The sequence below is a fragment of the Natator depressus genome, chromosome 11 (assembly GCF_965152275.1).
Source record: "Natator depressus isolate rNatDep1 chromosome 11, rNatDep2.hap1, whole genome shotgun sequence".
Classification (NCBI taxonomy): domain Eukaryota; kingdom Metazoa; phylum Chordata; order Testudines; family Cheloniidae; genus Natator; species Natator depressus.
This window is the reverse complement of record NC_134244.1, coordinates 32,279,264-32,291,556: the sequence shown is the minus strand read 5'-3', so window position 1 is coordinate 32,291,556 and position 12,293 is coordinate 32,279,264. Positions and strand designations below refer to the sequence as shown.

At 38.5% G+C, this 12,293-nt stretch overlaps 1 protein-coding gene across 16 annotated transcripts in view; it reads left to right on the top strand.

Moving 5' to 3' along the window:
* The window catches only part of BAZ2B (bromodomain adjacent to zinc finger domain 2B), a 272,852-nt gene that overhangs the window by 195,202 nt on the left and 65,357 nt on the right, over positions 1-12,293 (top strand). For 9 of the 16 annotated variants that reach the window (XM_074967399.1, XM_074967410.1, XM_074967400.1 and 6 more), the window contains 5 exons: positions 252-317; positions 1,488-1,553; positions 2,259-2,303; positions 2,555-2,587; positions 3,907-3,972. In XM_074967399.1, the coding sequence (XP_074823500.1) occupies positions 252-317; positions 1,488-1,553; positions 2,259-2,303; positions 2,555-2,587; positions 3,907-3,972 (276 nt within the window). The remainder of the gene's footprint in view (positions 1-251; positions 318-1,487; positions 1,554-2,258; positions 2,304-2,554; positions 2,588-3,906; positions 3,973-12,293) is intronic. The other 7 variants (XM_074967398.1, XM_074967412.1, XM_074967401.1 and 4 more) reach the window with 5 other exon arrangements.

The following is a 12,293-nucleotide window of genomic DNA, read 5'->3' as shown; positions in this document are numbered from 1 at the left end:
GAGATGCATCAAATATTTGCTAATGTTAATGTAGAATACCAAACACAGACAATTGTAGTTCAAGATAATCAACTGGAATGTGTGTAAGATTCAGAAAAAGTGTACTTATGTACACGTGCTCATTCCTTTAAAAATAATTATGGCTCTTTTCTCACTTTTTTTTTTCATTCATGTAAAAAAAAATCTTTTATATACTTTTTGTTGTTGTTTAAAAGGGTTAAAAGATGTTTTCCCCCCCCCCCCCCTTGCAGGAAAAAATTAAGAGAATTCAACAAATCAGAATGGAAAAAGAACTTCGGGCTCAGCAAATTTTAGAGGTAGAAACAATAAACTAAGTATAATTTTTTTTAAATGTGTTCATACGTTTCAAGAACATTATAATTAAGAAAAAAGTCTTAACTGCATGTTTGTCGTCACTGGATTCAAGTAAGGTCTACTTTAGGAATTCCACAGTCTTGATTCAAATTGTTAACTGTCTCACTATTTCAGAAATTCTAAGAATATTGATCCATAATTTAAACTATGGTCACACTCCTGCAGTTGCTTATACGTATGCTTAACTTTAAACACGACAGTTGTCTCATCGATAACAAAAGGAGTACTCATGCTTATAGTTAAGAAAATATGTATTTGCAGAATCAGGGAGTAAAATAGTATTGCAATCTGCCTTATATGAAATTTAGTTCCTGACTGTGGAATGGATTTAAAACTTCGTTTTTAAAAGTTAGATTACAGTAACAAAGAAGGAAAATATTTAACATTTGGCTGTGAAGTTGATATTTGAACAGCATGATTCTGATCTTCAAAAATGTGCATGATCTATTTTTAAAAGACATAAGCTTCCATATTGCAGATGGTTGCTTCATATAATGTAGCCATGTCACATACAACTAAATTAAAGGAATTTAAATTTAAGATTTCTGTTTCAGATCATCATTTCTGACTTGTCTGACAACAGATTTCTTTTTGGTTTCAGTTGTCTTATACTAGAACTGATATTGATATAAATTAAATGGATGGGAATATTATTCCCAAAATGTGTTGATGAGCAGTCCTTACATTGGCTTCAACTGAACATTTTCAATTACATCAAATGTGTATTTTAAAATGGAAAAAAGTGGTAAACCATTGATTGCTAAAGTTTTTTATATAGCGTTTTATATAATGATTAGAATTTTAATCTCTTTCCAACCATATTTAAAAAATAACTATTTTCCTATATGCTGTGTATCTTGGTTACAAATATCCAAGTAAAATAAATCTTGAATGTGACTTCATAATTCTGGCTTGCCTTAAAAAGAAAAAAAAGTTAATTGTGAACTTACTGATAATGCAAAGTGTACTAGGGAAGAAATCTGTTATTATGTACACATAATATGTGGTATTGTTTTGCACCTTGTGAGGCATGTAGTTTTACTTAGTCTGAGATTATTTTCCAGTTTTAGTGGTGTTGTTGCATGACCTTGAGACCTGTTTTGCATGCACAGGCTAAAAAGAAAAAGAAGGAAGAAGCGGCAAATGCCAAATTATTGGAGGCTGAGAAACGAATAAAGGTTAGTTTAGATGAGCATCAGAGTTTTTATTTTCCAAAAATAAAAACTGTGTGATTGTGCATAATAATTGTGAACTAATATGAGAACTGTAGGTATGGCAGAATGTTTTTTCATAAGGTATTACATTTGTAATAGAAATGTAGAGTAAGTACTGTGCATATGTGTGCGTGTGTGTGTGCGCGCGCGCGCGCGTCTGTGTGCATATACATATATACGTGCATATGCATGTGTGTGTGTATATATATAATGTAAAATAAATAAATAGAAGTGTCAATACTAGAGTTATCCGTACCTTATGCTTGGCTTGAGCAGTTCTAGACGTGCTCACCAAACCCTTATGTAATAGCACTGCATACAGTGTTGCTTCTGTTTTATGTTGAGTATAATGGAAAACTCTGCTGCTACTTGTGTAACGTTGTAGTCAAATATCCCATTTATCCCTATCAGTGCCGAAAAACTTACTTGCTGTATTTGGAAATCATGCACTCTCAGTGTAGCCAAATGTTATTGGCATCTCCTGATGCTCAGTTCAGTAAATTTGGTAGCATAAACTGTTCCTATATTATGTGAAGTGTTTGAAAATAAAGGAGTAAAGAGACAGAGAATGCAGATTCTTCCTATTTTAGCATGGCTCAAAAAATTGCATCTTACTGCTAAATAATATTTGTCAGGTATTTGAAGCACCTTTTTGTTCTTATGTTTAAGGAAAAAGAGATGCGAAGGCAGCAGGCTGTTCTTCTGAAACATCAGGTTGGTATGCATACAGTTATCAGAACAGTAGCAAATGCTAATTTTTAACTTCTGCTTAAGCTATTTGGGGGAAAAGTCTTCAAAAATATTTTTGGTATAAATTTCTGATTTTGATTCCTGCATAAATTTTTCTTTCATCTTATGGGTTTATTGACTTTCTTTGGTATTGGGGTCTCTTTGTGGGGGTTATAAAGTGGTTTTACGACTTTGTGATTTCTGTTTCATAATGTTGTGCCAACTCTTTCTCCCAGGAGTTGGAGAGGCATAGACTAGATATGGTATGGGTATGTTTATTTTTGTACATCTAACACCGCATTGTGATTTGGTTGTGATATGGTTGTCATAGCAATGCATAAAATGTAGCACTGGCTGCTGTCATATTACATACTGCTGCATGGCTTTACAGCACAGTGCATTGCATACATCTGCTTGTCTTGTCTATTAAAGAAAAAAAGTATGACTTGTCTCAGACGTGTTTATAAATTGAATTCTGTGATCCATATATGAGGCTGTTGACTGGAAATCTACATTACTGATATCACAACATGAGTTGGACCATTATGTAAAATCAGTGATGAATTTATGCAAAATTAGCATTTTACCTTTAATAGGAAATCACTGTACAAATTTTGCAAGTCTTATCCCATTTGTTGGGATTCAGTATAAAGCTTTTAATATAATTTTGGATTAGAACACTACAAATTGGGTTAGAATTACTGTACAAATTGGGACCATGTCTTTCCCCAGATTTGTCCAGTGCTGAGCACACTAGCTTTCAGTAAATGGTAAATGCATAATATTTTAATCTAAAAATGAAACTAGGGATGAAATCCTGGCTTCATAGAAGTAAATGACAAACTCCTATTAACTTCGGTGGGGCCAGGATTTTACCTTAGAACTTTAAAGTTGAAGGAACTTATCTAGTTTTTTCTGTAGTACAATAAGTCATGTTCCATTTAAATTTGTTAACATAATCTGTGGCGCAGCCTTTTTTGGCTTTGCATTGAGGAACAGGCATCAGTAAATAGGAATATCCTATTTTATTCATGTTTGCGTATGAACCATGGCTAGTTTAAGTAAAACTGGTCTCAATACAGAAAAATTCAGCATACTTATTTGTTGGTGGCATATTGGATTCCAGCAAGATTTTAATTAAACATGAAGTTAAAACGATTTTCAACTCAGCCTTTCACTATATTTTTAAATGATCAGAAATACAGCCTTCTGTTCAATTGGCTATTCATTTAGTAATTGCAAGCTTTCTAATAGCAGATGTAAGGTAACTGACCTGTTCCAGCCAACCATTATGCTTTTTGTTCTGCCAGCTTATGAAGGAGCATCACAACTGACCATAAGTAAAGCTGTATGCTTTCTGTTTTACACTGTCTCCATGTTCATTGCTTTACCTTTTTGCTTTTGATTGTTCTTGTATTTGCTTTCTAAACCTGAACTAAAACATGCACAGACTTGGCCATTCTTGTCCTATATATAGTATTTATTGTGACTTGTCTATTAATGCTAAACTTGTACTGAGTTTTTAAAATAAAAAAGACACTTTTGTAGCTGTGGTTGAGTCTTGTTCTAATTTTATCTGCTTTATTAGGAACGAGAGAGGAGAAGGCAACATATGATGCTTATGAAAGCCATGGAAGCACGTAAAAAAGCAGAAGTAAGTATTCATTCAGCTCTGAAAAGTGTGCAGTTTCTTTCTTAACATTTTGACTGCTATCTATCTACATTCATAGAGCAGAACATTGACACAGAACTTCTATAAACAAATGATATGTTAAGCAAGCAGCTGACTTGAGAGTCAGAAAGTACTTTTGCATCACAGAATATTTTTCTGTAGGTCATTTCAGACTTCAGAGCCACCATAAGTATCTCCTAGCAAATGTGATTCTCCCCCCAACACACACACACGTTTTGTGTGTTTGTGTGAGAATTTAATGCTTTAAAAATAAGACAGTAATCGTACTGTCCAAAGCAAGGCATAAGGTTGGACATATGCCGCATAGATTTCCCGAGACAACTGTTCAAATACCCTTCTTGTTCCAGTCGTGGGCTTCTCAGGCTTTTATCTGTACTTGGAAAATGAGTTGTATTAGAAAACACGTAAACTAACATGTTTTAAGTAACACACTGCTTGTCCTAGATGTTAAGTGGTGTTTAACAGTGTGATAAGTAAAACATATTAGCTAACACAACTCTTCCTTCCAGTATAGATGAAACTTCGAAGATTGCTAATTATGCCAAATTATGTGGTGTTTTTGTGAAGTGGAGTAGAGCTGAAAATTTTGTGAAAACAAAAATCACAAACTTTTCTGTTGAAAACTATGCTACACTCAACCTTTTTAACTCTCTGCAATGAGTAATAGTTTTTACAACATCCAACAAGTGTGTCCTTGACTATTCTCTAGGTCCTTGAATGTTGGGCTTTTGGGGGGGTGGGGTGGGGTAGGTCTCACAGCATCAACCACTATATTCAGTCTGGTACACAATTGTGTGCTACAAAACACAGCAACTGCTAATGCTGCAGCCTCACTAAACTTTAGGTTTGCAACTTATTCAGCAAGTGGAAAGCATAATTAACTGGTAGAAAAGGCAGTTTTCATTCTCAAAAATTACTGAAAAAATGCAAAGATAAAGTACCAGAAATTCTGCACTGGCAATAGCCCCAAACAGGCAAATAGTTCCAAATGTGTTGGCTTCATAGAATCATAGAAATATACGGCTGGAACAGAATTTGAGAGGTCATCCATTTCAATCCTCTGTGCTGAGCCAGGACCAAGTAAACCTAGACCATCCCTGACAGATGTTTGTCCCACTTGTTCTTAAAAACCTCCAATATTGGGGATTCCACAATCTCGCTTAAAAGCCTATTCCAGAGCCTAACTACCTTTATAGTTAGAAAATTTTTCCTAATGTCTAACCTAAATCTTCCTTGCTGCAGATTAAGCCCATTACTACTTGTTCTACCTTAAGTGGACAAGAACAATTGATCACAGTTCTCTTTATAACAGCCCTTACCATATTTTGAAGACTGTTATCAGGTCCTCTGTCTTCTTTTCTCAAGACTAAACATGCAAAGTTTTTTTTTTAATCTTGCCTCTTAGGTCAGGTTTCCTAAACCTTTTATCATTTTCGTTGCTCTCCTTTGGACATTCTCCAATTTGTCCACATCTTCTCTAAAGTGTAGCATGCAGATTTTAGACACAGTACTCCAGCTGAGGCCTCATCAGAGCTGAATAGTGGAACATTTACTTCCTGTATCTTACATCTGACATTCCTATTAATATGCCCCAGAATGATATTAGCCTTTTTAGCAACTGCATCACTCATATCCAATTTGTGATTGACTATAACCCCCAGGTCCTTTTCAGCAGTACTATCACGTAGTCGATTATTCCTCATTTTGTAGTTGAGCATTTGATTTTTCTGAGTACTGCCTTGGACTTGTCTTAATTGAATTTCAACTTGTTGTTTTCAGACCAATTCTCTAATTTGTCAAGGTTGCTTAGATTCTAATCATAATTTCCTCCCAGTTTGGTGTGATCTTCAGGTTTTATAAGCATACTCTCCACTCCATAATCCAAATCATTAATAGAAATATTGAATAGTACCAGACCCAGGACTGACCCCTTTGGGACTTCTCTAGGTACACCCTCCCACGAGGAACCACTGAATTCTGTCTTTCAACTAGTTGTGCATTCACCTTATAGTAATTTACACTGTGTAAACATTTTAACACACTTTACCCTAGAACCAAATCACTAAATTTGTTTTCTCTTCTGACCTAATGAGGGTTTTTGATAAGGGAGACCAAAGTAAAACCAAAATGTTCTGTGAAAACTAGTAAATAAAGAAAAATGTGAAATTTTGCAGACATTGGTCTTTTAAATTTTTAGACTTTTTTTCTATTGAAAAAAATATTTTCAAAATGTCTGCAAATTTGATGTGAGGAAAGCTCCTCAATATGCATAATGATTACTCTCATTTGTATAAGCTTGTTTTTTCACAAAGTTTTCTGGTGGCCATTGCTTACTATGAAACACAGGCCCTACGTTTTATGGGATTTGTTAAATACATGCATAAGTCTTTGCAGAATCAGAGTCAAAATTATATGCAACTGTGACAGGGTGCGGGTCCCCAGCTAGTGTGAGGTGAGTACACCCCAACCCTCGAGCGCTCATTTCTTTGGGCTAGGACACCCGATGGACTTACACTGACAAGATTGTCCTGCATCCCAGGGCAATAAAACCTAAGGTTCAGAGTCAGTGGTGAATCTCTGATTCGCGGGGTCAAGGCCTCGCTGCCTGAGTCTGTAGGGGGTCCCTGATTCGCAGGGTCTCGAGGTCTAGTGGCCGGAGTCACTAGTGGTTCCCTGGTTCGCAGGGTACCTGGGCATAGTGACTGGAGTCTCTGAGGGAGACCCTGGTTTGCAGGGTAAGCAGACCTAGCAGCCAGAGTCCGTGAGGAGTCCCTGGGCTGCAGGGTAGGCAGGCCTAGTGGCCAGAGGCAATGAGGCATCCCTGATTCACAGGGTAGTGGGCTGCCCCTTGGGGAAGGGTGGCGGCCTAGGGTAGGGGGACCCGGGTCCTCCCTACTCCACTGGGCCAAGGGCCCTAATAGTGGCTCTGCCACTAAGGTCAGCGGGGATCCAACCACAACATGCTGCCTATGTCCGGGACGATGGCTAGTCCCCCCGCAGGACTAAAATGAAGTAATGTCTACATATATTTAAAGCATTTTTCACGTCACTATCCTTTACAAAATGCATTTTAAATTAATATTACTTTTTTTTAATGAAGTATTTTATTCATCCAATTCAGCAAAATTCAAATCAGTTCAGTTTCTTATTGTATAAGGTAAATAAAAAGCAAACACTAATAGTTAACTTTTGCTAAATATTAAAAGGACAAATTGTGTTCTCCGCAATTCCAGTTTAAATCCAAAGCAACTCAGATTATTTGAATGAAAATACTCAATATTTATGCCACTGCTGTTGAAAGTAGAATTTGGCCGTGTGTGCATGTGTGTGTGTGTACACAAAATCTTAGATTGTATTAACAACCCAAAACTGAAAGAATTATGCTTTTTTTTAATAGCACATCTATCTATCTAGACTAGGCAGAATTCAATTTTATTTTTTTATAATTTTGATGGATAATATCAATGTTTATTTTGAAATTTTTATTAATTTTAAATTGTCATTGTTGGGTAAAATTATGGGGTTTAAGCATTTTTTTTATTTTTATTGATTTTAAATTTTCACAGTTGTGAGAAATTAAGGGGGGACAGAGAATAAATATTTAATGATAGTAGATGTTGAGGTTCTAAACTTAAAGCTTTACAATCATTAAAACACAATCTATCAACATCACATGTCAAAATGTACAAAGTAAATATCCTTAAATCACACTCTAAGTTCTCAAGCAGCATTTTTCTTTCTTTGCCTAATAGTAAATTTAGATGATCATTGATGGAAATGGCTTTTCATTGGTTTGTGTATGTTGGTGAAATCGACATTTTCCGACATTTACTGATAACAATCTAATCCCTCCAGCCTATGTAAATCTATGGCCCCATCAGTAGCATCTAAGCACTGGTCATGAAGTACTATTTTCCTCATTTTACAAATGGGGAAGAGGCACAGAGAGATTCAGGGCATGTCTATGCAATGGGGGTTACAGTGGCACAGCTGCACATATGCCACTATAGTGTAGATGCTTCCTACATCAACAGGAAGGGGTTTTTCCACGGATGTAGGTAATCTGCCTCCCTGAGTGGTGGTAGCTAGTCCAACAGAAGAATTCTTTCATTGACCTAGCCACATCCACACTGGGGGATAGGTCAGCTTAACTACGGTGTTTTTCATACCCCTGAGCAGCATAGCTAGGTTGATCTAAATTTTAAGTGTAGAGCAGGGCTAAGTGCCCGTGGTGTCACAGAGAGTCTGTGAAGAAAGAGGTATTTGAGCCTGGGTCTCCTGAGTCCCACTCTAGTGCCCATGCCACTTGAAAACTGTTCCTCTTTTATTGTTACAGAATAATTGTTTCTGTTTGTAAATTACTACTGCAATTTATATTGATGCTAGAATCTCTTTAATTCTCTAATTCTCTAAACCCCAGCATACTCTAACTGCAGAATCTATATTTTTTTATTACCCGTAACTCAAATGAAAGTATTTTTTGTGATTGAAGGAACTCAGGATGCTGTGGTTTTACTGGATAGACTAAAATAGATTCAGCCGATACTAGCAGTCACTACTTCTAGGTCCTGATGCAGAGTTGGTTGAAGTCAGTGAGAATATTCCCATGGACTTCAGTGGGCATTGATCAGGCCTTTAAGTGGCCAACCGGCCTCCCTTGTGGCCATGATTTACCTCAATGTGGGAGAATCTTCAAAGAACATTGAGTGATCTCAGTGATCTTAAGCCACACTGCATCTCAATGTATTTGTTTAAGAAGACCTCATTTGGGTCATCAGCTTCATGGAAGTCTCAAGTCACTCTTACTATTCTGACTAGAATTCCCAAATTTCTTAACGTCCAATCTGAACACCAGAAGCAGGTCAATCTTCTTTATAAAGCAGGTCACTTTTGTGAAGCACTTTGAGATCTGTGGATGAAAAACACTCTGTAAGTCTAAAGTGCAGTTATTACTATTCGCCATGAATTCTTTCTCTCACTAGAAAGCTTATAACTTTAAGTGAAAAAGGTTTGCTGTCTGATATTAGGTCAAACAATTACAGCATATTTTTTACACAAGCAGTTTTTTGGGGGGATTTATGACCTATACTTCCTGTCTTTGTCTGAATCTGGACTTCACCTACTTTAGCTTCAATTTCAACCCTTCATTACTCTGTGGAAGATAAACCAATTACAGACCGGCCTCTGGTATCTAGTAGTTGATATATCAAGATAACAATGGACTTAAAGCCATCAGAATCCCATAGAGTTATAGGATATAAGTGAATGCTTCACAGATCCTTAAACCCTTTTGTGAGACTCTGAATTAGTGAGCTCAAGTATTTTGTATGGCAGATTGCATTTCAGGTGGTCAGTGACTTTTTGGAATCAACAGACTCGAAGACAAAGTATTTATTCATATTCTTTTGGGGTTTATTTTTAAGGAGATGTTTAGTTCTGTAATAACCTGGCCATTTTTCTGCCAACCTTTTTGTCTTCCTTCATACCAGTCCTGTTGAATTGTTTTACAAGCTGGCTGTTGAGCTGTTTTGCTTTCTGGTTTCAACAAATCCTTTAAGTCCATCCAGTATTTTATGTCCTTCCTAAAATAAAAATTAACACATTAGTTTAGTGCATTGTGTACAAAGCATTTCTAGTGCTTCCTTGCTTGTATTTTTTTATTGCTATACTCTAGTGGAATTGAAATTTGAGGTATACATTAAAGTTGGCAACACTGTTGATGATCAACATAATTTTTACTAGGAAAAGTTGCAACTGGGAAATCCTTGCCATATAGTTACAAAACAGTGTTGACATAATGCTGTGAAAGGAGTCAAGATTTGGGTTATCAGTGCAGCAAGGATAGAGTCCTGAGTGTTCAGTTTTCCTGAATGACAACAAAAGCACAAAATTGGAGCATCTCTCACCCTATCTGATTTTATAGTATGGTTACTGCTGAAAGCTGAAGAATAGGGAGCAAATTCAAGCCGTAAGCACTTTTAGTATGCTGTATCTCAGAAAGCATTTGAAATTTGTGGTATTATTAAGGAAGAACATCTATTCCCGCATCTCTTAATTAAAGGTTTTTATACCACTGTGATAAATACTTCTGAATAATTATTTGCATAGAGATTTTGAAGTGCATTTTCTATTCGGCTATAGGGAAAAGACTTACATTTTTTTCTGAGGTATGGTAGTTTTCTTCTTAGATCAGTGGGTAGCCACACTCCCTTCCTTGTATATTTTCACTCAAATGAACCATTAAATTAAGGTATATTGAACACACTGAACCCTCACAAATAAATCTGTTTGGCTTTTTGAGTCAGTAGGTGGCACTACTTGCTCTGAGACAGCACTGAACCAATGCCCCAACATAGTGCTGGAAGTGTTGTCTTTTGGATGAGATGTAAAAATGAAGTTCAATTTGTAATATTTCAAAAAACAAAAATGTTTAACTCTTGTGCCCTAGCCAAACTGAAGCTCATGTAATAGCACTTTGTCTACCAAATTTTTCCCTTCAGTGCAGTTACAGAAGGTATTGCTTCCTCTGCAAAACATTTATATAGAGTTTGTATTGTCATATGTTTGCCAAGTTCCACCCTAGAGATGGCTGCACTTCAGTGTTTAGTGAAGTGATCCTTGTGTATAATTTGTATATTAATAAAGTTTGTCAAAGTGCTCTGAGATTTTTCAGAATAAAGGGTGTGTTATGCATATAAAAATATAATTTATAATATCTTTCAACGTTAAGGAAATAACCCCACACTATGGATCTATGAAGACTTCCATCTTCAGATTGTTTACTTATTTCTCCTAAATGTGATGACAATTGAGCGGTTTCTACTTGCAATTTTACACTAAATCAGTACTGTGGTTTGGATCAGAGAAAGCTAATTTCTGATTAATGACCTAATCCAGGCCCGCAGTCGCACAAAAGTAATGGTTGTATAAAACACTAATTCTTCTTCGAGTGCTTGCTCATGTCCATTCCACATTAGGTGTGTGTGCTTGGCACATGCACCGGTGCTGGAAGTTTTTCCCTCAGCAGTATCCATAGGGGAGTGGCTCTGGCGCCCTCTGGAGTGGAGCCTACATAGCACAGTATAAGGGATATCGCCGGCTCCCCCCACCCTCAGTTCCTTCTTGCTGCCAGTGAGGGTGCATGGAACGTTCGCTGCTCTTACTTGCATTGCTTAGGCTTCGTTTGTACCAACCAGAGTTCTTGTAAAGTTAGTATACATAGTAATCGAGTTAGTTAGCCCTTAGCAGTAGTTAGTTTTGTTAGTCCTGTCAGGGACTTAGCCGGGGGACGGGGCATGCTCCAGTCCCCAGGCTTTAAGCCCTGCGGTCGCTGCAAATGGTCCATGCCCATGAGCGATCCACAGCGTAGCTGTCTCAGATGCCTCGGTGAAGGGCACATAAGTGATAAGTGTCGAATCTGCAAGTCCTTTAAACCTAGGACCAAGAAAGAGCGTGAGATCAGACTCAAAGCACTCCTGATGGAGTCGGTGCTCGCTCCAGCCCCGGAGCAAAGGTCCGACTCAGCACCCAGCATCGTTGCATCGGTGAGTAGTGCCCCGCCGTTGATGAGCCGGCACCAATCTCTGTCCACGGCCCCGTCCAAGAAGTCGAAGAAAGCCAATAGGGGATGCTCTCCTACTCCCCGCAAGGGGAAGTACAGGGCTGGGGGCAAGCTAAGACCTGCGCCAGGCGGCTCATCTCCCCTGTCGGGAAGTGGGACCTCAGCTAACATCGATGCATCCCACCCCGTTCCTTGCCTGGAAGCCTGGACACAGAGGCGAGCCTTCGTCAGCTTCAGGTGCCGTTGATGCCTGAAGCGCTCCAGGCTGCGCAGGAGATCCTGACTCTCCCGGTGCTGGCCCAAGCAGTGCCCAGATCTCAGGGTAAGCCCACCTTGGGACCTTTCCATCCACCCTCGCCTCAACGGTACCGCTTCCCATCGTGGGGGACATCCCGCCCCCGTTCACCCGCTCGAAGCCGTCATGCCTCGGAGTTAAGGTGGCAGATGCACTGGAGCCCTCTATGGTCACCGAACCTTGGGCACCAGCAGCGGGATTCGAGGAGCAATTTGCCGGTTACCTGGCGCAGACCCACAGAGGCACGTGCTCCCTAGCAGGAACATTGGGACTGGCCTTTCACATCACTGGAATGCCACTACAGATCCCTGGAACGATCGGAGGACTAGCCACGGGCTCTGCCAATGATCCCCGAGACGGATCCTGCCCGGCCCACCATACCTCCAGGTCCTGCTCCTCCTCCCAGTATCAGTCTTGAAGCATGAG